Source organism: Phyllostomus hastatus, unplaced genomic scaffold, assembly GCF_019186645.2.
Source record: "Phyllostomus hastatus isolate PE091 unplaced genomic scaffold, TTU_PhHast_1.1 phas_contig_1, whole genome shotgun sequence".
Classification (NCBI taxonomy): domain Eukaryota; kingdom Metazoa; phylum Chordata; class Mammalia; order Chiroptera; family Phyllostomidae; genus Phyllostomus; species Phyllostomus hastatus.
Window position 1 is genome coordinate 9,794,730 of NW_025333498.1, and position 26,817 is coordinate 9,821,546.

Sequence of the window (26,817 nt, forward strand, 5' to 3'; positions counted from 1 at the left end):
TTACCATTTATCCCTTTTATACTCTGTTCCACCTCCACTCACCCCTCTCCCCACTGCAATCACATTGCTGTCTGTGTCCATGAAGCATGATCTTTAAATAGCATCTTTGTTTTGTTCTGTTTTACAAATAGTAATCTGATTTACTGAAAATCAAACGAATACATAGGATAAGCCAATTCCTGCATGGTTAATAATATTTTGCTTAGTGAATAAAATAGGTGGCAAGGGTCAGTGTGACTAAAGGGAGAGGCAGTATTACCCAGTGGTTATGGACTTAAGCTTTCAAATTAGGCTCTCCTAAAATTCAGTCCTGTCAGTTACAAGCATTGACTTTGGGCAAAATTGGAACTCACTATGCTTTTACTTTGAGAGAATTATCTGAACTAATTAATACATGCCAAATGTTTGAGTATTCAGCATAGTGCCTGTCACAGAGTAGGTACTGAGTAAATGTTATTTTGGTATTCATCATGTTGTTATTACCTCATTGTTCTTTTTTAAAAGACTTTCACAATTCTTACATAGAAGGCAACTTTTAGATATTTCATAATGTAGATTTTAAATGCACAAACTTTATACTTAATGTAGTTTTAAGTGCACAAATGTTGCAATGCTAGTTTTGGCCCTTTAGAAGCAATATCTTTTATTTATTAGATTTATTCCCCTATAAGTACTTTATCTGTTTTCTATGCTGTTGTCCTCAAATAACAAATTTCTCATTTTCAGCTTACTTTGTGTTCCTTTCTATATGAGATAATAGAATTGTGGCCCAGCAGTTTTACTTTTGCCAATAATTTATTTCAACTGAATAAATAAGGACTTCTAAAATTGTTACAGCTTTTAGTGCTTCTTTGTTGTTCAATGTGGTCACTTGAGTATTGTGATATAGTGATGAAAATTAGTCTATTTGGATTTCTGTGTGTTAATATCTATGAGAGTTTAAAGGCACCTGATGTCTCTAACAGTTCTGTAAAGATCTGGCCTTTTACTTTATCTCACCTACCTCTCCAGCCTGGTTGGCATGCTTATTGTGTCACCTCAAATAATCTTCATTGAGCTATGCCTTAGATTGCCTTCTCATAACATTCATGTATTTTTCAAATGTCACCCTATCAGAATATTTTTCCTTGTCCACACTTTTTAAAATAGCAGGCATCACTTTTTCCAAACTTTTTACATAAATAGATCCCTTTAAGTCATTGGAACTGGAATAGTCCCTGTTTTACCAATTAGGAAAGTAAGATCAAGAAAGATTAAGTAACTTGTACAGACACACGTGCTTCATAAAGTGGTGAAACTAGTTTGAACCTGTATTGTCTACCTGGCTCCCATGCTTATATAAGTATGGTGCTATACTGTTTTTAGAAATGAAAGGGATCTAACCATTCATCTGACCCACCCTTACCCAATGTAGGCACATACACTACATTTTCCTAGGTGGATGACCTGCTGGTCTTTTGAAAAATGAGACAGTCTCATTGATTACTGTATAACTAATACTGGACTCAATATCTAAATAGTAATTTTTGATTGGTCCTTATTCTTACATTAGTCAAGAAGCAGAGACTGCCTTTGACAAGATTACAGTTCACATGTTTAAAACTTTTGCCATTACACACACATGCATGCAAACCCTCTCTCCCCTACTCATGCGACAGCTTCAGTGTATACCATCAGTACTGGCCACCCAGCTCAGATGGTGTGGGCCTGTCAGTTATCCGGTATGAACTCCATCGCCCCAAGTTGCCTCTGAGGGAAGTTTATCCTCTGTCTTTTGTGACTATGCTATGGATATTCTGTTTCAGTCAGTTCTGGGTTGTCTCTTGGCAAAATTGTAGGAGCTGGTTTTCTGTTTGTTTCTGGAGATATTGGTGGCACTAACCTCTCCAAATGGGATTTGCATCTCCAGAACAGTGTGGAGAAATACACATCTTACTCAGACAAGCTCTGAGATGTTTTTATTTCCTCGTCTTATAATGTTTCATTGCCAAAGAAGCCTACAGTGTGGTTCACTAAAAATGCTGTGTGTGTGTACCAGACGTAATGAAAAAGAATCCCCACAGCCTGCTTCACCACTCCCAAAACAAAAGGGAGAGCCTCCAGCTTTAACAATAGCAGATGGTGCACTGTTGGTCCCAGCCCCTGCAGTTCAGGCTGAGCAATCTATAAAAATTGATCACACTGAAATTGGTGAAGGAAAACCCAAGCCTATAACTTCAGAGGAAGCATCCTCAACTTCTGTAACAGAGCAACCACTGGAAGAAGCAGCTTGCCTTACACAACAAGAAAAGCAAGAACAAATTAAGCTTGAGTCTTTAGAAGATGTTCTGAGCCAAACTGCTTGCATCACTCAGCAGGCCATTGTAACTCAGAATGCTGCAGTCCAGGCCGTTATCGCCCATTCCAACATAAGGAAAGCAGCCATGGACTATTCTGAGGTTGCGGGTGAGAAGTCGGGTCAGTGGTGCACAGTGGAGGGTGCATTGAAGGAATGCAGAAAGACAGTAGATAAGGCTGCCAGTACCATTCTCAAAGCCAAAGGACAGTTAAAGAAGATGAAAAGTGGAATTGAAAATGCGAAGAGATAAGGGGTTGCTGTGGCCAAATCTCATAAAATCTGCTACAGAGGGGAAACTTCACAACATTATAGTTGATCTGGATAATGTGGTCCAAAACATTGAACCAGCTCAGACTGAAGCTCAAGTTGTGTCTTAGTATCATGAGCTGGTGGTCCAAGCCCAGGATGACTTTAAGCAAGAACTGGACAGTATTATTCCAGAAGTCTTGTCAGGGTGGAAAGGGATGACTGTTTCTGACTTAGCTGATGAGAAATCTACCAACGATCATGTTAGACATTGTCTGTTATTTCTGGATCTTTTTGACTTTTGTTGTAGTCTTAGCAATACTTTTATAAATTTTGTGTTATTTTCTCCTTAAGTGTTAACGTTATCAAATATATTTTTATTCTTGAAAAGAAATGGAAGGAGCTTATGTTTTAACATTTATATCTTGGAGTGATTGCATTTTCTTTCAGATATTACTAAAATTTAAAGTTGATGTGTAATCAACTTTAAATTATAAGTAATAGTATAAATAATCTTGGCTTTTTAAAATGCTATTAAATTTTCTGATTTAAGAGTGTTGCTTCTTGGCTGGATTCTTTTTCAAATATTTGATAATATTAAACTTGAGTCCAGAACCTAGATGAAAGAAACTGTGTGTGTAAGACCTTGATTAATTATCTTTGAGAGACATGGTTGTGAATTAGCTTGGGTTTCTTATTAAATGTAATATGCTACAAAACCAAGATGTTTTATGATACTGAAACACTTTTTCACCTAAAACTTTGGATTTTAGCAGTCTTCTATTTGATCATCCATATTTGACCTGATTTTTCATTTTACTTTTATAACAACTTGTACATTTTACTAATGATTTAATGTTAGTTACAGGAAGACTTAAAAATGAGATTATATTTTGGTATTTAGTGGCTTCTTCAATGATCAGCCATAAATATGAAAGCTTTACATATCTAGTATTAAAACTTTATCAATTTACTTTTCTTCAAAACAAAGCTAGTCCTAAAATTCAATTTTCTGGAATTGCACAGTGCTTCACCATGATGTTCTTAGAGTTCCCTCTTCAACAATTGCAAGAAGTAATCCAGATTTCCCTGGATTCAACTACTGGTGAATTATTAAGACCTGGACAAGGTACTAGTCATGACTGTAGTCTCAGCCTCTGTGTACTGAGGCATACACTTCCAGGGGCACTCTTGTATTTCATTACATAGGAAATCTTATGATGATACTACAATGGTGTTTCATATAGACAGTGTGTTGTATACTATTGTATCTCATTGAATTAAATCTCCGGAAGTACTCAGTTTGTCAATGATAATTCTAATTGTTTTACATTTTTCAGTGGCCTATAAAATTGCTTTCTTTCAGAATAACCTAATTAGGAAATTACAGAAACAAAATAACATACAGAGTTTTGCTTTTAATATTGGTAGGCGAGGTTATTTAAACCACCTTATCTCCTAAAAACAATTTTAAAACCCTGAGAGAAATACAAAGAAAAAGAATGCTCTATAAAGAAGAGCTATAATAGGATGGTATGTCTAGGCCAGAATCAAGGAGAGTGAAAGAGTGAAAGATAAAAGCCTAGCACAGGAAACTGCTTTTGACCTAAGGAATCTGCTGATCCAGAAGTACCATTTGTAACATTGACCTGTAATTTTGGTGGGCTTGCCAGGTAAGAGGGTTTGTAAACAAAACCCAAAGCCTGCCCATAGTGGGGAATGGAAAGTCTGCTTAAATTCCTCTGCACCCTTTTTATATAGATATCCCAAAGGGTTAGAACTTCAGGGTAACAGTGAACTGGAAATGATTCACCCCTCCCCAGGATTTGCAGCTTTATTACAGTGTTACTCTCTTTTTCTGATGAATCTTGAGTCTTGAACCTGGAGTAAGGTGGTCCTAGATTAGTATTATCTGTCCTAAGGTACTTGACAGAGGCTAGTACGAATTCTCTCTGGAGAAAGGTGCCTTATTTAGGCTTCAAGTGATTTCTGCAAGTAATTTTTCAAACATGGTGATCTAAAGCAAGAGAGTGGAAGTCCATTGGAGATCAGTAGAAGGCGGAGGTAGGAGATTTAGTACATCTGGCTGGATGACATAATTCTTAAGTCATATTCCCCCTTTCTCTTTGTCTCTGTCTATCCCCCTCCCTCTCCACCTTCTGTTCCTGGTATTCCTGAATTTAAAGTCCTCCTTACTGACATTGCTTCACAGATGATAAGTTGTATGTATAACAGCCCCAGAGAGACATGTAATAACCCTTTTCTTTTCAGCCTCAAGTCTTCCTTTTTATGCCACTGCCTACAATTTCTGAGACATTCATTAGCTTGCCTTCTGCATTTGTTTAGAAGCTCCCTAGAGGAACTTGCTGAACAAATTTCTCATCTCTGTGTATTTTTTGCTTATTTCCATTTCTAGGAACTTGTTGGCATCTCTTATTTGCATTTGTTTCCTCTTACTTTCTTTTGTTACTGTATTTTTATTCTTTTCCTCAATTCCTGGAGGAAGTGTGTGTGTGTGTGTATTTATTTATTTATTTGCTTACTTACATACACACACACATACACATATACAATTTAAAAACCATGAGAGAATGTTCTTTTAAAGAAGAATGTATATATGTGTAGAGAGAGAGAGAGACAAATTCTCTCCATTTAACCAGCATGTCCAACCTAGTTTACATACTTATTTGGGAATTCCTATAGGAAAATATTTGAAAGTGAATCAAAGGATATAAACATTGAAATTTTTTCTTAATATTTTAAAATATTCCACTGAACACATCATGTCTCATACTATCCACATAGAGCATGATGATGCCTCTAATAGCATTTTAGTTTTTTTGAAATTAGTGCATAAAATTTTGGGGGGGGGTAATTAAAATGTTTTTAAAATAGTTCTGTAACTTCTTAGCTTTTATTTTCTAAATTGACAAACTAAATGTTATGCGCCTACATTTTTCTTATCTTAAGAATGACCTTAATTGTCTTATTTTCTGTGGTAGCTGAAGACCTTTTTGTTTCAAAGAGTAAAGTTGTGTGCCAATTAAAAAAAAAGTGTCTTTATATTTAATGGTTATGAATAAATCGTGTGTCAGACATAGTCAACACTGAATATGTACTTGTGGTAAAACATGTTTATTACTTTCTGGAGAAGAAAACAACCAGTCTTCTTTTCTAGTAAAATTCTTGGTGTGTTTCATTTGGAGTTGTGCCTGTTGAGTCAATTTATTCTTCCAATCCTGCCAAAAGAATTGTTTTGGCATTTCACGGGTCAGTTCTTTAGTTCTTCATGAAGTTCTGGAAGCTTTTTACTTTATCTCAAATGGAGCAGGAAATTGAAATATGAATCGTGTCAAGAATATAACTTTCTTTTTAACAGGAAACTTTATTTTTTTTTCTAGTAGTCTTGATTTGTTTCAAGTGATTTGTCTCAGTTTGTTCTAAACCATTTAGTTGGTAATTCCTAGTATTCTAACTCTCATTTTACTCATCAGTGATATTAATCAATGGCTTTAAATATATAGAGAATTTTGTTTCAGGATACAATTGAAAGAGAAAAGAAAAAGTTTATATAAGCTATACTTTCAGGAGGAGACATAATTAAGTTCTTAAAAAGAGTAATGTGCTAACAAATGCTTTAGGTTAATGGTTCTTAAAGAATTGTTCCCAGATCATCATCAGCAGCAGCAGCATTACCTTGAAATTTGTTAAAAAAATGCACAGTTTTTGGTTTCATCTCAGACCAACTAAATCAGGATATGTGGGGCCAGGACTCAGCAATGTGTGTTTTAATTAACAAGTTCTCCAGATCAGTACGATGTACACTGATGATTGGGAACCTGTTATTTAGGGATTAAGGGGATGGATTTTTAAATCAGACAAACCTATATTCAGATTCCAAATTTTACTATTCAGTATCTTTGCTACTTTGGGCAACTTATCTAACTTCTATGAGCCTTAGTCTCCTCAGTTGTAAAACTGGAATATACCCTCTCTCATTTGGATCAAAGTAAATGGGATTGTTTGTAAATCGCCTAGTACAAGACTTAAAAATGATTAGTATTCTTAATATTAAATATATATAATTTATTGATTCTAAAACAGTTATTTCTGAATAATATTTCTGAGAATCAGATGATTAGAAAACATTTCAGTTTAATTGATTATTTTTTTTCCTTACTGGCACATAACATAATGGTGCATTTAAAACTCAGTGGTGTCTTTGATTCACTGACATTTGATATTATAATAAAGGTGAATGAGCACTGTCAGATTGTGGCATGTAGTTTGAGTGTATATTGGTTGAATCAAGTTTTAGAGTAGGACAAATATGGATTTGACCCCAGAGCCAGCAGGCAGTATAATTAGAGTATAGGAGATGATTTAGCAAATAAATGTGACTGAACATTTTGATTGGGATCATAAAGAAAAATAATCTGATGTAATATCAGATAACCTAAACCAAATTCATACTAGCATAGGAAAAATGATTTTTATGGATTTTCTGTGTAGTTTTTCATGCTGCCCTTAAAACACTTGTCATTAGTCTTTGGCTCATAACAAAACCACTGTGGCACTTTAACAGTGTGCTTGCAATGTCTTTATACCTAGACCTGCTGGACTGAAATATGCAAGGATGAAGCTTGGATATGTGTATTCAGAACTACGTATGTCCAAATCCAGGCCATTTGTCTTAGTTATAATTTTTAAACTAAATTATTTTTCCAATGCTTCTTTTAAGAAAAACATTTAATAATGAGTTACTCATTTAATAATGAGTTACACTTTTCTTAAATAGTTATTCTTCACTCTCTTCCTTTATTTTTATCCCTTCCTTCTTTCTATTCTTTTTCCTTTTTCAATGATCCCTGAAAAACAAGATAAATGGTTGACATTTCCATTTGATAATTTGTGTTGGAAAATATTGTTCTGTTATAATCCACACGAAAGTGGTACCATACCCCAACAAGTTATTCTTCTTCTGATCGTATATATCCAGCAATGAACTCTAAGCTATTTTCACCTAGCTTAAACAGCAAGAATTTTTTTTGGTGGAATTTATTGTTCTATCCACTTCAGTGTCTGCTTTTTATTATTAATACTTTTCTGTGTGTAAGGATAAGATACTCCTTTGTCCTACTACTTTATTGCTTTTTTTCCTGAATTCTTCTCTTCCTGAATTTGCAAACTGAAGAAAACATGAAGCCTATGTAAATTTGAAGATTCCCTTAGTAAAACAACAAAAAATATATATAGCAGAGAGCATCTGGATTTCGTGAATTGTATTTCCTATATGTCAGGCTGTAGTTTCCAAGCATGCTCTTATCTCATTAACACAAGGAGGTCCGTGCCTGACCTGGGATTTTTCTTCTTTTTAGAAACTTGTGGTGGAGAACGTTGATGTGCTAACACAAATGAGGACCAGCTTTGACAAACCAGACCAGATGGCTGCACTCTTTAAAAGATTATCATGTGGGTAACTTATGATACTTTTGATAAGTATTAAGAAGACCAGAAGTATTTAGCTTTTGCTCAAAATTTGTAAACATAAATATTGTAGTGAATTATGAGCAGTACTCTACTTAAAAAGAGATCTGAAGTCGTACTTATTGATTCATTTAAAAGTCTTTCCAATATTAAAAAAAAAATAGTGAAATTCCAAGTAAAATAGTCTTTGTATTTGAAAAACCAGGTTTATTTTCCCAAATAAAAAATAGTCCTTAAGAAAATTAAAACCATTTGTGTTAGATATTTCATTTTTGATATTTTTCTTTTCAATGTTTTACAGATCTGTCAAATTTTATGAAGCTATAAAATGAGTTAGGGGATTTCTTTATTAGGCTGTCTTATCTTGCTTCAAAAAATAGAAACTTATTTAATACACATTAGTATGAAATTACGCTACAGTTTGCCTTATAGAACAGATCAGTGGTTGCCAGAACTAGAAACAAAGCACTAAAAGAGTTTGGGGGGTTGATGAAACTGTTCACCATAGTGGTTATGGTGATAACACAAATCTACATATGTTCGTCTTTTTCCCTAGAGCCTGTACACCAAAAGGGGACAAAAGGTCAGGTTCACTGTATAATACTTTGAAAAATGAAATTAAAAAAATGAAAAAAGAGATTGATTTGGTAACATTATAGGAAGGAGGAATGTGAAAAATATTTAGGAGGCAATTACTAAATATCTGCTTGATATTTAATAATCAAATAGACTAGAATAGTTTCTAGTCTTTTTTTGTTTATTCTTAACATTTTTTATTTTTCATGTTTCCCTTATTTTTTAATATTCATTTGACCACCCCACTAGCCTTAACCCTAGTCAGTGTTCTACTAATTAACAGCATTTGATCATATCGTCTGGTTAGAAGCAACTAAGCCACTGCACTGTGCAATCTCTGTTTACTGTTAGTTTGACTCTCCTACTTGTGGAATTGAAACAAAATAATAATTTGTTAAAATTTGTAGGTTTTCAAAATAAAATTCGTAATTCTTTATCTAGATTCTATTTACTTGAATTTTGTGTATAATAGTGGCTATTCATGACCCTGGAATTGGCCAAAATCAAAAGATAAATTGTCTTAATGGCCCATATATATCATTTATTTTTAATAGAATTTATTAAATCTTTCTTGTGATTTGGAGAAAATAATCTGCTCAAAAGTGGCTTCTTCTGGGAACTAGAGAAAGCTGCTCTTTTCAGTTGAGCTGTTTTTCAGAATACCCTCTTGTCTCTGACCTCTAACCTTGTGCTTCCTTCACCCTATATCCACAAGTTGATGTACTTACAGAATAATTTGATTTTCATAGTCAATAACCATTCTTTTCAATACCCTTACAAGGAAAGAGCAATATTATTTATTAAAAGTAACTCTGAATTGGGAGGCAGTCTGGAATAAATTTCAGTTTTAGGCTAACTATGTGACTTGATCAAATTTAATATTGTTCCTTTTTATTCTCTGACACTGTGTTTCTTGGGGTTGGGTTTATTACTATACTGGTTCCCTTATTCCAGACTTTTATTTTCTAGTGTTCCTATAGTGATTTTTCCTTTTTAAAATTCATTCCACTCACCTTTGCCCTGACCTTGCCACTATATACAGAATTACAAGTTGCCTTTTTTTAAAGACCTTTATTTACTTAAGCAGTACTTTGATGTTATTATCACCTGAAACTGTTGCACTGGTAAAATCCTGAATTTGAAACTCCACTCTCAGACCTGTATATCTTCCGGCTCTCCCACTGCTTCATGCCTGTTAAACTCTTAGTTCTAGCTCATTGAAACTTTGATGTCTCCAGTTACTTATTCATTTTGGACTGTAAAATTTTGTTAGTGATTTTAATTCTTTCTCCTCTGTACTGTCATACTCTTGACTTTTTGCTGCATTTGTCATCTGAAGTAACTTCCCTGATCCCAAAAGTGTTCTGCTCTCTGGAAGCCAGATACTGCTAGTGAAATGACACTTTTTAAGACTGTTGTTAAACCTGCCTCTTACTCATTCTGTCACTCTTCATATTGCTAAACTTTTTGACAAACTTGTATTCACAGTTTTGTCTTCCCAATTCTCTACTCTCCGTATACTGTAGTATGGCTAATTTCCCATTTGCAAAATCAAGTCCTTTTTCCTTTTATTCTACTTGATTTCTCTCTAGTGTTTCTTCTATTTTTCTTTGTATTTATTTTTATTCTTTTAATTTGCCAATGCTTTTACCTCTACCTTTTTTAAATCATTATTCTACAGTCCTGGTGGGAAAGTGTATCCATTCTTATTTATTACGTGTCTTACATATTCATCTTCAGCCTTGACTCTGTTGAGCTCCAGATGTTTAACACCAAGTGCTGGTTTGACCAAGGGTTCTCAAAGTGGTTTGTTAACCAGAAATAACAACCAACAGTTATCACCTAGGAGCTAGGAGCTTCTTAAGAATGTAAATTATTGGGTCTTACCCCACACCTACTGAACCACTTTGCTGATTTGTACTGAAGTTTGAGAAACATTGTTAGACATCTTCAGGTATATGGCCCACTGATAACTTCACAATTTCTCTGGAATGGGAAGGACCTTCCCATGGGAGATGTAAGTGGGTGAGGAGAAAAAGCCTGATACTCTTTTCTTGACCATTTTATTACCTTTCTTGCCATCCACCTGGTGACTTGCACAAGAAAATTTGGGCATCTTCCCTGATTCTTTGGTCATTATATTCTATATCTAATAGCTATATCTTACAAATCAGAGTTTATAAATAGGTTGGTCTTATTTGGCCCTATGATGCATTAAATTGAGAAAAATTGGTTGTTTTTAAAAGGGGATATTTTGCATAACAATCCAGAACATCTGTCAGTATTTCCCCACATGGCAGTGATTAGCTGGAACTAAGTTACAGGTATCGCCCATAGACATTTTTCTCCAGTGTTTCCTACTCACTATTCTATCTTTTATTTTGTCTACTTCACTGTTTTATGTTACCTGCTATAGTGTTTAAGCTTTTAACTCTTACTTCAGATCTCACCTCTTAAATCCCAAATCTATCCTGTAGTAGTTGTTTAAGGCTTTGTCATTGCTTTGTGAACTTCAGTCAGGGCTTCTTAACATGCAGTCTTCTCTTTTTAACCTATCTCCCAACATTTAGAGTCATGTTTTTAAACATAATTCTTTTCATATCATTCTTTATATTTTTGAAAACCCCGAATAACCCACTTACTACTAGAAGGAAAGTGTAATCTACTTAGCATGGCCTTCAAAAGCTGTTGTTTGTATAAACTTCATATCCAGCCCTTTCTCTCCTGTCTCCCACTACCTTTTGCTTGCCTGGCCCAAGACCCACATAGCCAGGGTTCTAGTATGACCATATTTCCCATGTATAATGTCCATTTTTTTGCCCAAATTTTTGAGGGAAAAATAAGGATATGCATTATATATGGGTAGTACTAATTCTTTATCTGTATAAATGTTTTTAATTCTTCTCTTTATGCTTATGCATTAAAAGTGTAACTCTAGAAAGCAATAATGATATGCATATACAAAATAATACCCTGGAGTATGATAATCGGTTTTGTTTCTAAATATAAGTAAATTTAAAAAATGAATTAAAAATTAAAACAAAAGATTTTTTCTGAAAGTTTGGGCCCAAAGTGTGGGTGCCCATTATACATGGGAATACATTATACACAACAAAATATGGTAATTAGTTCCTTGGGTTGGGTCTTATGAATATGAGCTGCTAAAACAAAATACTATAGACTGGGTAGTTTATAAGCAACATAAATTTATTCCTCACAGTTGTGGCAGTCCAAGATAATGGTGCCGACACGGTGGGGTGAGGGCCTTCATCAAAGTTGTGGACTTCTCTTGAATTCTTACATGATACAGGGGGCTAGGGTTCTCTCTGGAGCCTCTTATAAGACACTAATTGAATTCATGAGAGTTCCACCATCATGGCTTAGCAACTTCTAAAGGCCTCACCTTCGAAGACCATTATCAGCTTTGGGAGTTAGGATTTCAATTTGTAAATTTTGTGAGGACACAAACATTTAGACCATAGCAGAATGTTAATGGGAATTATGGGAGGTAAGGGAAGGGTACCAGTGGTCAAATAAGTTTGGCAAATAATCCATTAAAAGATAAGGTCAACAAAATTTTTTTCTGTGAAATTTCTCAGAACTTTTAATATGTGTCATTGCTGTACATATTTAAGAGGAAGTTGTAGGATACAGTTTTTGCCAATATATTTGATTAAATTCCACGTAAACAATGTGGGAAAATATATGATGTCACAATACTGTTTTCTTCTATTCCTTTTTCTGGACTGGGATACCCTTCTCGTTATGCCCAACTTGGGAGACATTTTCTCAAGATAAATCTTTCTTTTTACCCTCATTTCTTCTCCCCTTTTCTTGATAGTAACAGTTTTCTAGCCTCATTACTTGAATAACCATTTCATTGAACATCTTATTCTGGGTCTCAGCCACTCTGGTGAGTGCTAGAGATAGATAAAAAGGTTAGTAACACTGGTTTCTGCTCATGTGAAATTTGTAACGTATTTGTGCCTTACATCATTTTGTTAACACTACTATTTGTAATTCTCATCACATTTTGGCTTTTATTATGCCTTGTTTGTTACACTAAAAGATACTTAAAGTTTAAACAAACAACGTAGGAGTTAGAAAGTCAAACAGTTCTCTTCCTTCCTATTCAAAGATAATAACAGTTATCTATCTTTCTAGAAATTTGTTATGTATATATAAATTATATATCTTTCTCAAATGTAGTATTTTCTTAGTTATCTTGCAGTTCATTTAGACTATTTAAGATCTAGATTATTATTCTATTTATATTTGTTCTTATTACCTAGTAGAATGCATTGTATATGGGAAGTAATTCAGTAAATGTTTGTTGGCTTTTTAAAATAGGAAGGTATTGATTCTTCAGATCCTACTCTCCCTTGGTTTTGTTAACCAGGTTTTAATATTGAATATGTAGTAACAATTTTTAGAGTAATGCTCTGTGACCAAAATATAAAGGATCAAATTCATTCATGATTTTTAGTAACCTGGGCTTGTGAAAACTGCCCATCATCCCAATAGTCATTTTTGGTTTCTGGACCCTCCAGACCTCAGCAACTTAAAAATTTAGCATCTCCTAGTTGTGGGGCCATTATTTACCTCATATCCACTCTGATCAGCTTCCTCTTTTCCCCCCTAGTCTCTCTTTCCTCCTACCTATACCATTTCTGAGATAGGAGTACAAAGGTAGCTGTTTCTATGATTGTTTCAAGATTCTGGTGAATCATCTAAAACCACTTTAAAGAATACAGTGTACTCCGTTTGCAGTAAATGGCAATTTTCTTAATTTTAGTATCAGTTTTTAAAACATTTGCCTCTTTAATCATTTGTTATAATCAGATTGCTATTCATTGTGCCTTTTATCATGGGAATTTTATAACTAAGAATTTTCTCCAAGGTTAAGAAAGAATCCACTTCACATTCTTTTCTTCTCTTCTCCCCTTCCTTCAAATTTAGCTGTTGACAGTGTCTTGAAGAGGATGACAATAATTGGTGTAATTTTATCCTTCCGCTCATTGGCACAAGAAGCACTTAGAGATGTAAGAAACCTTAAGTACATATCCTATATCCAAATAATTCCTTTTAGTTTACCAGAAATTAAAAGTTACTCTTTACATTTATAATTGGCAATGATATAATTAAAATTCCAGGTTTCATAGTTATTTAAAATAAAGTATACAGAAATTAAAGGTACTTAAATGTAGTTTTTTTAAGGATTTTATTTATTTATTGGATTAGCCAAAAAGTTTGTTTAGTTTTTTCTGTAAAATAAAAGACACATTTTTTATTTTGAACAATACCTTTATTGACTTGGATATTTTGTGTATGATGGCTGTCTTCTGTGTGATATAATGTTGATTGTTCTCAGTTAATGTCTTGATTTGATTGCTATCAAGTTCAACTGGTCCACCTGACAATGGAGCATCATACAGCGAAAAACCTCCCATGAAACTTCACAAACAACTTTTGGCATGTTCCATCAGTCACAGCACCTTCACCGTACACTGCACAAATCTTTTTGTGTGTTTCAGTTGCATTTTTACCTTTCTTGAAATAAAGCGTAATATGCCAAACATGTTGCATATTTTCTTCCATCTTCAATATTAAAATGGCTACACAAAAATTCACCAATTTTGATACATTTTTAAATGCATGTTGATATGACAGCTGTCACAATACAACCACAATTTTTTTTTTTTCAGATTCTATTTATTTATTTTTAGAGAGTGGGGAAGGGAGGGAGAAAGAGAGGGAAACAATCAGTGTGTGGTTGCCACTTGCGTACCCTGTACTGGGGTCCTGGCCCACAACCCAGGCATGTGCCCTTGACTGTCACAATATAATCTAACAAATTGTTTCAAATGAAGTTAAAGACAACTAAGCACTACTAGAGCCATCCTGTGGAAAAAAAATATTGGGTTGGCCAAAGTTTTTGGCCAACCTAATATTTTTAGAGAGAGGGGAAGGGAGGGAAAAATAAAAATACCAACCCAGGCATGTGCCCTGACTGGGGAACTGGTGACCTTATGGTTTGTGGGAAGATGCCCGATGCACTAAGCCATACCAATCAGGACCTTGAATGTATTTTTTTGTTTTGGTATCAAAATTCAGGAGATATAACTTGCCTCACTATTGAGCTACTTTTTCATCTTTACTCTCCATTAAACCATTTGTCATTTGGTTATACTCAGTTTGACATTGAGTATATACATTCCATTTCTGTGTATTTTAGTACTTTAGAAAATTACATAATAACATAAAATAATTTTTATGAAAACTGAAAGTACTCAAATGGTAATATTTCATAATAGAAGTCACTATTTAAAAATAATGGTGTGTTTCTATTGTCCTGCCTAGGTCTTGTCCTACCACATTCCTTTTCTTGTAAGTTCAATTGAAGATTTCAAGGATCACATTCCAAGGGAAACTGATATGAAGGTAATAAAACCTTATATTTGGATTTTTACAATTTCTAAAATACGTATTACATATGAAATAAAATTTAATAAATCCTAAACTACTAAGTTTCTATTTTAGACCAATAGTTAGCATGCTTGCCTTTGAAAATGCATCTAATGCACCAACATACTGTGCAGGCATTTTGAAAGTTAATCTTCCTTGGTCACCTGTAACAGTGTAAAATGGAGTGGGTATAGATCTCTTTTTCCTTAAATGGATACCTGGTCATGGTCATAAGCACAGTGAGAAAGATGACAGAGTAAAGAGTTGTTTTGTTTTAAATAGAGATAAATTCAGTCAATGTTTTAAAATTGACATTATAAAATCTTACAAAAGAATGTTAGTTGTAGGCTATAATTTTTTTAATACCTTGCTTTTAAATGAGTAATTATAAGATAGAAGGTTGGTAGCCATGGGTCCACAATTTTTTCTTGAAAAACTTATTCATCATGAAGTCCAACGACTGATGGCAGCAATGATTTACCAGTGGTGACACATCTAGTAAATGACAGGTCAGCTCATATCTATGCTTTTTAGGCTATTATGTTCTTGGAATGGTTATTTTCAGGTTTGCATATTTTGAAAAGCACTGACAGAAAAAAGTAATGTCTAAACTCTTATATGACATTCAAGTCTCTTCTTTTTTTTTTTTTAAAGATTTTATTTATTTATTTTTAGAGAGGGAAGGGAGAGAGAAAGAGAGAGAGAATCATCAATGTTCAGTTGCTGGGGGTCATGGCCTGCAACCCAGGCATGTGCCCTGACTGGGAATCGAACCTGCGATGCCTGGTTCGCAGCCCACGCTCAATCCACTGAGCTACACCATCCAGGGCTCAAGTCTCTTCTTAAATTTAGGGCTTGTCTATCACAGTTCTGTCCATTTCCCACTCAGTTCCCTTGTTAACTCTGCCCCTCTTTTCTTCATGTGCATCCTATGAGATAACCAGATCTGTGTACACTCTCACATCTTTGTCCTCTAATTTTATTCTACCTGAAAATCTTGCTGTTTCTCTTTCTACCTTTTGAAATTCTCCTTGTTTAAGGCCTGATGATTCAGTTGCTATCTTCTAAGAAACATTCCTTGATCCCCAGGTGATCATAAAGATTTTTTTTGTTGTGTTATTCTGTTTATCCATTGTAGAATTAAATACATTCTACCCTGTGTTATAGTTGTGTTTTTTCTCTTAAATTTATACTAGATTGTAAACATCATGAAGACTAAGACCTTGTTTTCATTATTTCCCCACAGTGCTTTGTACAGGATAAATATTTGAGATCAATAATTGTCCTGTGATTTTATGATTGGAAACTGTATATTAATAGTGCAAATTATTTTTTAAGTGGAAACACTGTAGAAAAAAGTGAAGAAAACATTGAAGGTGAATTTATTCTTGAGAAGACACTGGTGTGCAGATCATGAGAATAGTAATTAATATTCTGAGCAATCATCCAGTTCTCTTAGCACTTGACCAGCAATCTTTTCTAAAAAAAGCTTACTATTTTTTAGAAAACCAAACATATATTTGTTAATAGTTTTTACTAAGATAAAATTTACCTACCATAAAATCACTTGTTTAAAGTGTACAATTCAGTGGACCTCACAAAGTTGTGCAACTATCACCAGTCAACTTTAAAACATTTTCATCACCCTATAAAGAAAGGTAATGCTCATTAGCAGTCATTTTCCATTTCTTCCCACTCCCTAGCCCTAAGTGACCACTAATTTACTTTCTATCTGCATAGGTTTGCCTCTTCTGACACTTCATATAAGTCATATAGTACTTGGTCTCCTGGTACTGGCTTCTTACACTTAGCATAATGCTTTCAAGGTGTATTCATGTAGCATGTATAAGTACTTCATTTTTTATTGCCAAGTAATATTCAGTTATCTGGCTATGTACCACATTTTATTTATGCATTCATTAATTGATAGGCATTTGGGCTGTTTCACTTATGGGCCACTATAAATAATGCTCCTAAGAATATTCATGCACAAGTTTTTGTGTGGATGGCCATGTACTTTCATTTCTCCTGGGTATATTCCTGGTATGGAATAGCTGGGTCATATGGAAATGCTGTGTTTTTCCTTTGGAAAAACTACCAAATTGGTTTTCAAGTGGCTGTACCAATTTGCATTTCCACCAGCAGTGTATGGCAGTTTTAATTTCTCTATATCCTTGTCAATATTTCTTATCTGTCTCCTTAATTATAGCTGTTCTAGTATGTGTGAAATGCTACATTCTGTGTGAAATCTCCATGTTTTGATTTGTATTTTCCTGGTGGTGGATATGTTGAACATCTTTTCATATGCTATTGGCTATTTGTATATATTTTTCGGAGACATGTCTGTTCAGGTCCTTTTGTTCATTTTTCAAATTTGTTTGTCTTTTTAATTTTGAGATGTAAGGGTTCTTTATATATTTTGATACAGGTCCATTAAGAGATACATGATTTGCAAATCTTTTCTATTGTTTTTTCATCATAGTATTTTCTGGAGCACAAAAATTATTTTGATGAAATCCAGTTTATTTTTTTATTAATGCTTCTATGGAAGGAACCATTGCCTAATTCAAAGTCATGAAGATTTATGCCTATATTTTCTTCTATGACTTTTATAGTTTTAACACTTATGTTTACATCTATGATCCATTTTTAGTTAATTTTTATGGGTAGAGTGAATAATGGGTAGAAAACCAATGTTTATCTACAACTTAATCCATGGCAATTAACCATTTATTTTAAAATACACAGTTTTATTTCATTTTATATATTATGTGTGTATATTTATATATATATATTTGGTTGTAATATCAGAGGTAACCAATTATGTAGGTAGTTTTAAACTGAGGTGTGTTGAGTGCAGGCTGTGAACCAAAGTGTCGCAGGTTCGATTCCCAGTCGGGGCACATGCCTGGGTTGCAGGCCACGGCCCCCAGCAACTGCACATTGATGTTTCTCTTTCTCTTTCTCCCTCCCTTCCCTCTCTAAAAATAAATAAATAAAATCTTAAAACAAAACAAAACAAAAACTTCCTGCCTCTGATCTGGAATCAGCCATTGAAAAACAAAAACTGAGGTGTGGAGCAGTCAGAATATCTTAAATACTTGAAATCCGTACGTGATACCAAAAAAATTACTTTAGTCATAGAAATTCCTTGATCGAATTTAAATCAGAGCTTCCTAAAGGTGTTATAAGTAATTTGCCACATTTATAGATACGATAATGATTAGGCCACTATAATTTTTCATTCAATAGTATGGACATAAACATAAGTCCAGTACTTCTGACTCACTTTTGTTCATTTATTCATCTCTTTTTGCTGGATATTTTACTAAGAAAAATAACAACTTAAGAATGATTCTGTTGGAATTTGCCAAAGAAATAATACAAGTTTTGATTGGCTAACAGTAGGAAGTTATAAACAATAGTACCTCACAAAGTACTAAAATCACCTATTCATTGTAGTTTAGTTGTGTTGTAGGTCCTGCCTCAGGAAAGTTTTCAAAATTCTCTAGTGTTCTAGTAGGCGGACTCTAACTTAAACAGTATATCTTTTCTTACTAAGTGAGATTCCTCAGAAATTCGTTAGAATATTTCTCAGTCTGTAATTCTCTCATTTTTTTCTCAGGTTGCAATGAATGTGTATGAGTTATCATCAGCTGCTGGATTACCTTGTGAGATTGATCCTGCCCTGGTCGTAGCTCTCTCTTCACAAAAATCAGGTAAAATGCATTTTTAAGAGCTCAGAGAAAAGAAGAAGAACTACCAAAAACAACTGAGCAGGAAGAAATAGTGAAGGATAAGGAAAACCAGGAGAGAGTAGCTTCCAGGAAAGTGGAAAGGGAATGATCAATTATGTATAATTAGTGAATGATGCTGGTAAGAGTAGTGTCAGTGGAGTTTCCAGGGCAAAATGCCGGTTAGAAAGGGCGTAAGAAAAATGGGAGAAAAGGATTTAGGATAAGTATGAACTCTGTCAAAGAGTTTTACTGTGAAAGAGAGCAAAAACATAAAATTATAGTAGGTGGAGGCACAAGTAAAATCAACAGAAAGATTTTTTGAGATGGGAAAACAAAGATTTATGCCTATGTTTATTTGTATGCGATGAAGGTGGTCTAGATGATACCTTGGAAAGAGTATCCTTTTTTAATTGGACTATGGCTACTAATCATAAAGAGTCTGTGCATTATTACATAATATTAAACTAAAGATTTTAAGGCCAGCCCTTTGAAATAGTACCTATAATGCTCTAGATATTTTTAGATTTGTCTAGAAAGTACCTAACATTTCATCCTTTTCTGGTGGTAAAATGCCTTCCCCTAGCACTTTGCATCAGTGCTTTCTGGATTTAACATTGCTTTTTGTTTTGTCGTTCATGCAGTATGTTAATTATAGTGACATGGATATCACTACTGTTACTTCATTTGCTACAGCTATATATTTTATAACCAGCCAAATTTTGAAAGCATTCTGGCTCTTTTTTTTTTTTATTATTCTGGCTCTTTTCAATGATTAGTAATTTGTGGTGGTGTGAATAGTAGGGTGGCTAGAAGTTGCCAGGTACTAGATAAGCCACAATTTTAATTCACATTACAATAAATACTTTAGAAAGGGTTATATTTTAAATAGCCTTAGGGCAATACTAGTTATTTTCATGTATGACTGGTTCCTTTTGTCTTCTAAAATGGGGAAGTTGGAAATCCAGTACACCTTTTTTTTTTTAAGATTTTATTTATTTATTTTTAGGGATAGGGGAAAGGAGGGAGAAAACGAGGGAAACATTAGTGTGTGAGAGACCTACTCAACCCAAGCATGTGACCTGATGGGGAATCAAACCAACGACCCTTTCCTTTGTGGGACGATGCTCAACCAAGTGAGCCATTCCAGTCACAGCTCCTGTCCACTTTCCACATTTACATTTTTTAAGTAGTAAATTTCAAATTACATTCATATTTATTTTAGACAAAAAACATTAAGGATTTCATGAGATAATAAATTTCCTAAACTGTATTGAATAGAATTTTCTTGTAAAATAATTTTATCATTAGGAAATTTAGGATTCCAGTTACCCTAATTATACTTTTTGCCCTGTAACCTTACAATTTAAAAAAAAGAAAAAGCCCTGGCTGGGTGGCTCCATTGTTTGGAGCATCATCCTGGACACCAAAAGGTTGTGGGTTCACTCAAAACAGGGCACGTGTAGGAGGCAACCAGATGATGTCCCATTTTCCCCTCTCTAAAAATGAATAAAAACATATTCTCAGGTGAGGGTTAAAACAAGAAAAATATGAGAATTCTTTGAAATGTGCCTGAGGAATTGATAATAGCCTATAATAATGTATATTATTTGTATCAATTCTATAGGGGCTGAGTAGAATATCTTACACAAAAATTAAAAATTGCCATTTCTAGTTTAGTTGTTCAATTCTTTTTTTTTAAGATTTTATTTATTTATTTTTAGGGAGGGAAGAGACGGGGGGAGAGAGAGAAACATCAATGTACGGTTGCTGGGGGTCATGGCCTGCAACCCAGGCATGTACCCTGGCTGGGAATCGAACCTGCGACACTTTGGTTCACAGCCTGTGCTCAATCCACTGAGCTACGCCAGCCAGGGCAGATGTTCAATTCTTAACCAATCTTGAAGAAATACCAAAGAGGCTGAATAAAGAAATACCCTATACAAAAATTAAAAATAGCCTTTTTGGGGTTAAATTATCAGCTCTTAACTGATCTTGAAGAAATACCTTGGTTTTATTTTTGGGTTTTTTTTTTCCCTTAGAAAACATAAGTCCAGAAGAAGAGTATAAAATTGCCTGTCTTCTCATGGTCTTTGTGGCAGTTTCTTTGCCAACACTAGCCAGCAATGTGATGTCTCAGTATAGCCCTGCTATAGAAGGTAAGTAGTGGTTTAAAATTATTTTGGCAATGGAAAGTTACGAGTTTTGATATGGTAGGTACTTTTCAAGTAATTAATGTTTTTTTACAATAAAATATGGGCTACATTTTCACTTACTGTCTCTGACTTTGAATAGTCGATTTTTCTTTTTCTAAGCCCCAATTTCCTGATACAGGAAATGTGTATATGTATGTGAGCTTATGGGTGTTTATGTGTGCATCAGGGGATAGATGGTAAAGGAGTATCCAGCTTTTAAGATTACTTTAAGGTTTGGATTAGAAAAATGTTTGTAAAGCAGCTAAGCATTTCATTTTTTGTGTCTGAGAAATAAAACGGATGTAGGATTTCTTTTGGGGTCTCTGAAAATTTGCTTGTTAATACAGACATAATAAGTGTTGCTCTCTTGCTACACTCTTTTCAAGAAGGCTGGTCCTCATGAAAGTGAAAGGAGAGTGAGATAGGTTATACCCAACCTAGCTTTTAATCACACCATTATTTATGTATATTATGTCATTCAAGATCTGCCTTCTATGTCTTACTGATATTTGGGGGTTACACAGAATGAACCCTATTTGCACTTCCTCAGGGCACTGCAACAACATACATTGCTTGGCCAAAGCCATCAACCAGATTGCTGCAGCTTTGTTTACAATTCACAAAGGAAGCATTGAAGACCGTCTTAAAGAATTTCTGGCGGTATGTAAAATCAGTAGCAAAACTCATGATATTTTATAAATAAAGCTTAAAATAACTATGAGAAGTAACAGTAAATTCTTTTAATTAATTAATTTGGGGGGAGGAACAGGTAAGGCAAGACATTAAAATCTAGGAGTAGTTTTGCGTTTTTCCCTGTGACTTATTTTTCTTGAGTTCTGCAGTAGGACCTTTTTTCTAAGCTGATGTTTGTGGTACCCTAGAACTTTGTCTAGGGTTTAAAAGAGGAAAAAACAAAACAAAAGAAATTGAGGCAAAGAGAGGATATTCCCTCTAAAAGGATATATTTTACTTATTTTTATTTGGAGAGAGACTTAATGGTGACAAACTCAAAAATAAGAATACTGTTTAATCCCAAAAGAAGGTAATTGGGCTAACTCTACCCTCTTGAAGTATGGCTCTAGTTTCTATATTAGTGTAGCTCTTTCTTTCCTTTATCAATGTACCTTTTCCATATTTTACTTAAAGGAAAGATGCATCATGGTACAATGAACACTACGATATTTGCTTCTTTTCAGGTTTATATCCTGTTAGCTTTTTAGAAAAGTTTATTTAAAAAAAATTAAAGCAGTTATAGTACTTGAGAAAGTAACTTCTGTTTCAAAGAAAACAGTATTAAGATTTAAAATTTTTCTTTTCATTTCCTGTATTTCCTTTATTCAAGACTTAGTATCCTAATCTCAGTGTTCCTGTTAATTCAAACTCAGTGTGAAATTTTCTTCTTATTTTGGAACTAAGAAATATAGTCAATACAGGTATTAGGAAGATAAAAATAAATCATTTTTTAAAAGAAATACTAGTCCTGAAAACAAAATCAGTTTTAAAGACCAATCAGAATATTTTATTACATTTGTCTTTGTTCTGTTTATACCTTAATCACTATCTAAATTATTGCTTGAATGTAAAGAATCTAAGTATATCTTATTTAATTGTTAATCATATAAGCAACCAAATGATTGAAATGTGTTGTAAGGTGAAGCATACTGAAAATAAGCAAGTAACTGGTAAATATTTCATTTAAAAAACTTATTTAAAATGTATTCATACTTTTAAGCTTGCATCCTCCAGTCTACTGAAAATTGGCCAGGAGACAGATAAAACAACAACAAGAAATAGAGAATCTGTTTATTTACTGCTAGATATGGTAAGTCTCATTTTTGTTTTGTTTCTTTGGAACAAAAAAGAAATTCTTATTCATTATAGTCTTTTCTGGGCATTTCATTGATTAAATAACAATAAGAGCTGAGGTACTTTTTTGATCCCTTGTGCTTACTCCACACACTTTCTAAAAGTGCTGAAAACAGAATGACAATTGCCTGTATTTTACATTGTAGTAATCATATCAGAAAACAACAAAAAAGATCAATATTACCTATAAAGTATTCTTTATAGTTTTCCAACCAGTTGGGAAACACTTGGGCCTTATATTTTCCTAGTGTATTAGTTTCAACTCTCCCAGTTTTCTTTAGTCTGATTTCATTCCGTCCATCTAATATAATTTTCTGTAATTCTCTATGCTTTATTCTTTGTCTTCACTTCCATTCAGCTCTTTCCTCACTTAGAATAATTTCCTTTACCTGCAGAGGTCTGTGTCTATCTTAATGAGTCAACATACCCATAGCTCAAATCTTTTTCCAGGTAGACTTTCCTGATTACTGTGGCCTACATTAATCTTTCTTCCCTTTTGAACTCCCTCCTCTGGAACTTAACAGCCTCTCACCACTTTTAATTATAGTTGGTTTTATGTTTGATTTGGCTTTCTACATAGTCTTGGATCCCCAGTTAGACTTCAAGATATGGCCCACATTTTAAATGTTTATATTTTATGTCTAATACATTGAAGGCAATGAAAGTACTCAGTATGTTCTGTTAATTGATTTATGAGAGTCATACACTGTGGCACATTTACCTTTCAGATTTTAAAGTAAAAGGAAAATAATTTGTGTCAATTTTTAATAAGAATAATATAAATTGTGGTTTATAAGTTGCTAGTAAATATTCTCATAATAAATAACTTGAATTCTGATACATTTTGAAATTTTTCAGATTGTGCAGGAATCTCCATTTCTAACAATGGATCTTTTGGAATCTTGTTTTCCTTATGTTTTGCTGAGAAATGCATACCATGCTGTCTACAAGCAAAGTGTTACATCTTCTGCATAAAATACCTATTGAAGACAAGCACGCATTTTTGTTGCCTCGGTTTTACCTGTAAACTGTGGAGCTATTTTACCTTAAGGCCTGAAAAACAGTTTTGTGGATTATAAATTTCTTTCATATGGTTGTGTTTTCTGATCATTGGTTTCTTAATATTGTTGTACTACAATATACTTGGTTGATTTAGGTTGCACACTCACTGAATTCACAAAAATTATTCCTATAATTTTTAGAGTATTGTTTGAAAAATATACATTATCTATGTTTTTGATATTTGATAATGAAAAAAACCTTTGCTTGTTTATTTCTGAAAAAAGAATTGTATTTAGTGATTATTTTAGATAGTGATATAGCATTCATCTGTGTGTAAATTATTTCATATAGGAAGAGTTCTGATCTGTACTTATGGTTCTTATTGAAAACAAAACTGGATGTGCATTTCTGTGATGTTATGAATACATTCCTACTTTATTTTGAAACATTTGCCAAACTAAATACTATAACACTGTATAACATTTAAAAATGTTAAAGGACTGCTTAGCATTAGAAGCAGACTATGTCCCGAAATTCTAAAACAACAACATATGTTGTTGCTTGTATAAAGCCTAGTGATGATTAATTTTTAGACTAACTTCCATGGTGCCCCACTGGCATTAGCACTACCATTGTACCCTGCTGTATAATAAACAATCTTAGACATTTATCAACTGTTGATACAAATGTTAGCCCCTAACCACTTTTTATATGTTTTAAATTTTTGAAATTCAAGTGTACCTGCCATAACATAAAATAAACACTAGACTGTATCACATTTTGAATGATTTCTTTAATTTGGGATCCTCAGAAATTTATTTAATTATATGAAAGTTTCAAAGGGGGAACAATTGGGACAACTGTAATAGCATAAACAATTTAAAACATTAAAAAATAATATGAAAGTTTTAGTTTAAAATAGGCTTTAGTTTAGAAATATCTAAGTATAGCATTTGATACTAGGTTAGCTATTATAAGGTTTGTTTAAATATTTGGAAAAACATTCCACCAGAAAAAATACTAAAATTTGAAAATAAAATTACGTAACATTTTTGAAAATTAAGAGCTAAAAGGAAACTTGTGTGACATCAGCTTGCTAATTGTATCTGTGACCAGATGGACAGAGTTACTTGAAAGAATAAAGAAAAATGGAGTGATCATGGAACTGGTGAAAACATTGTTCAGAACTACACCACTAATGAAGGGGAAAAACATGAAGGGTCTGGTCCGTTGGTTGGTGGTTGACCTGGAGGGCAGAGCAGCTCAGTTAATTTAAAAACTAACCAGATGTTTTACTCTTTGATTGGCATTGTAAAGACTTCTCAACAGCTTTGTATCTGGTAAATTGAGCTTCTGTTGTTCACAGCTTCTTATGTATACACTGATAGCTTGTGTTAAGATAAAAGTAAGCTGTTGAGAACTTAGTAATAACCTAGGTGCCCTAGGTTATTTGAAACCTAGGTAAAAATGGCTTTCCATTATTAAATATACAGAGGAAATAGAAATCTGTATCATATATTATTTTAAGTGTCATTAAGATAGCCCTGGCTGGTGTGACTCAGTGGATTGAGTGCCAGCCTGTGAACCAGGGAGTTGCTGGTTCTGTTCCCAGTCAGGGCAAATGCCTGGGTTGCAGGCAGAGTCCCCAGTGTGGGGGATATGTGAGAGGCAACCACACATTGATGTTTCTCTCCCTCTCTCCCTTCCCTGCTCTGAATATGAATAAAATATTTTTTTTAAAATATCATAAAGAGTTCATTGAGAGGGAATTGTTGCCCTGCCTGTTATTAATTCATTTTATCTTTATTTACTATAATCCATATTACTTTATAATTCATATTATTATTTTATTTACTTCATAGACTGAGCTGTTGCAGGATCTCTGGTTACAGGGTCTCCTCTATTCAGTCAGTTTGAGACCAGTGTCTGTACTGTTATCAATAAAAAGATATCTGAAAACTTCAGGAGCTTAGAGTGAAGTTTGTGCTGTTTAAGTTATCTTTTAGCTGATTATCATATTGCACAAATGTTGCCAACTTCTAACCCCCAAACGATGGAAAATTTTCCAAAGTTCAGTGTCATAGGGCTGGGCCTCTGGTATTCATTCAGGAAAAAAGACTGTCGGGATCAGGCAAGAGAATGTTGAGTCCAGAAAAAAAGTCAGAGCCTGCCTTGATGGGTTATGCCTCCCATAGTGCAACAAGGGTAGTTGTGAGAGTTTAGTGCAGTTAACCAAGTATCGGCTGGATGAGATAAATTTAGTTTAAGCGAACAGTACCCCTAACTAGTCTTCGTATTTCCCCAGCTAGTAAAACAGTTCCTCAGAATTAAAATGAGAGCTGCCCTCCTTTTTCTTTGGGGTCTTATTTATTTATTTTCTCTCCCTTTCTTTTGTCTAACTTATTTCTTAATTTTCCCTGCCCTCTCTTTTCCAGGGGTAATCATGGAGCTTGTCACATGTGCTTCCCTTGAATTCCCAGTCTGGATCCTCCTGTTGGTAATTCATATGTTCCTAATCATTTTCTACCACTGTTCTATTCAGTCTTCAGCAAATATTTCAAGATGGCCTGGATCTGATGGTGAGCAAAGTAGGAAAGTTCCCCATTTACGATTGCGTTTGCAAAGCATGTATGAGAAGTAGAAGTGTATCAATTAGTGTTTCACTCACAAGGAACATGAGAAGCCTCATTCAGGTAGAACGGTTAGCTCTTTTTCTGGTCTGCTGTCTTCCTTATTCTTTGCTTATCAATTCAAGTACATAAATCCAGTTTAATAGTGGTTGATTATGAAGAAGGAAATGAACAAATTTACTGACATGGCTGTGACATTGGTCTGAAAGTGGGTCAAGTGGACTGCATTATCATCAGGCCTTCTAAACCAAGCCCAAGTTCTATCAGGCAGTGAACTG

At 34.0% G+C, this 26,817-nt stretch overlaps 1 protein-coding gene across 2 annotated transcripts in view; it reads left to right on the forward strand.

The window, feature by feature from the left end:
* Positions 1–24,687, forward strand: part of NCKAP1 (NCK associated protein 1) — a 99,360-nt gene extending 74,673 nt beyond the window's left edge. For both annotated transcript variants that reach the window (XM_045846472.1, XM_045846382.1), the window contains exons 24-31: positions 7,963–8,056; positions 13,607–13,689; positions 15,008–15,088; positions 18,738–18,831; positions 20,889–21,005; positions 21,592–21,701; positions 22,774–22,863; positions 23,766–24,687. In XM_045846472.1, the coding sequence (XP_045702428.1) occupies positions 7,963–8,056; positions 13,607–13,689; positions 15,008–15,088; positions 18,738–18,831; positions 20,889–21,005; positions 21,592–21,701; positions 22,774–22,863; positions 23,766–23,882 (786 nt within the window). In that variant the 3' untranslated portion in view covers positions 23,883–24,687. The remainder of the gene's footprint in view (positions 1–7,962; positions 8,057–13,606; positions 13,690–15,007; positions 15,089–18,737; positions 18,832–20,888; positions 21,006–21,591; positions 21,702–22,773; positions 22,864–23,765) is intronic.
* The last annotated feature ends 2,130 nt before the right edge of the window (positions 24,688–26,817 follow it).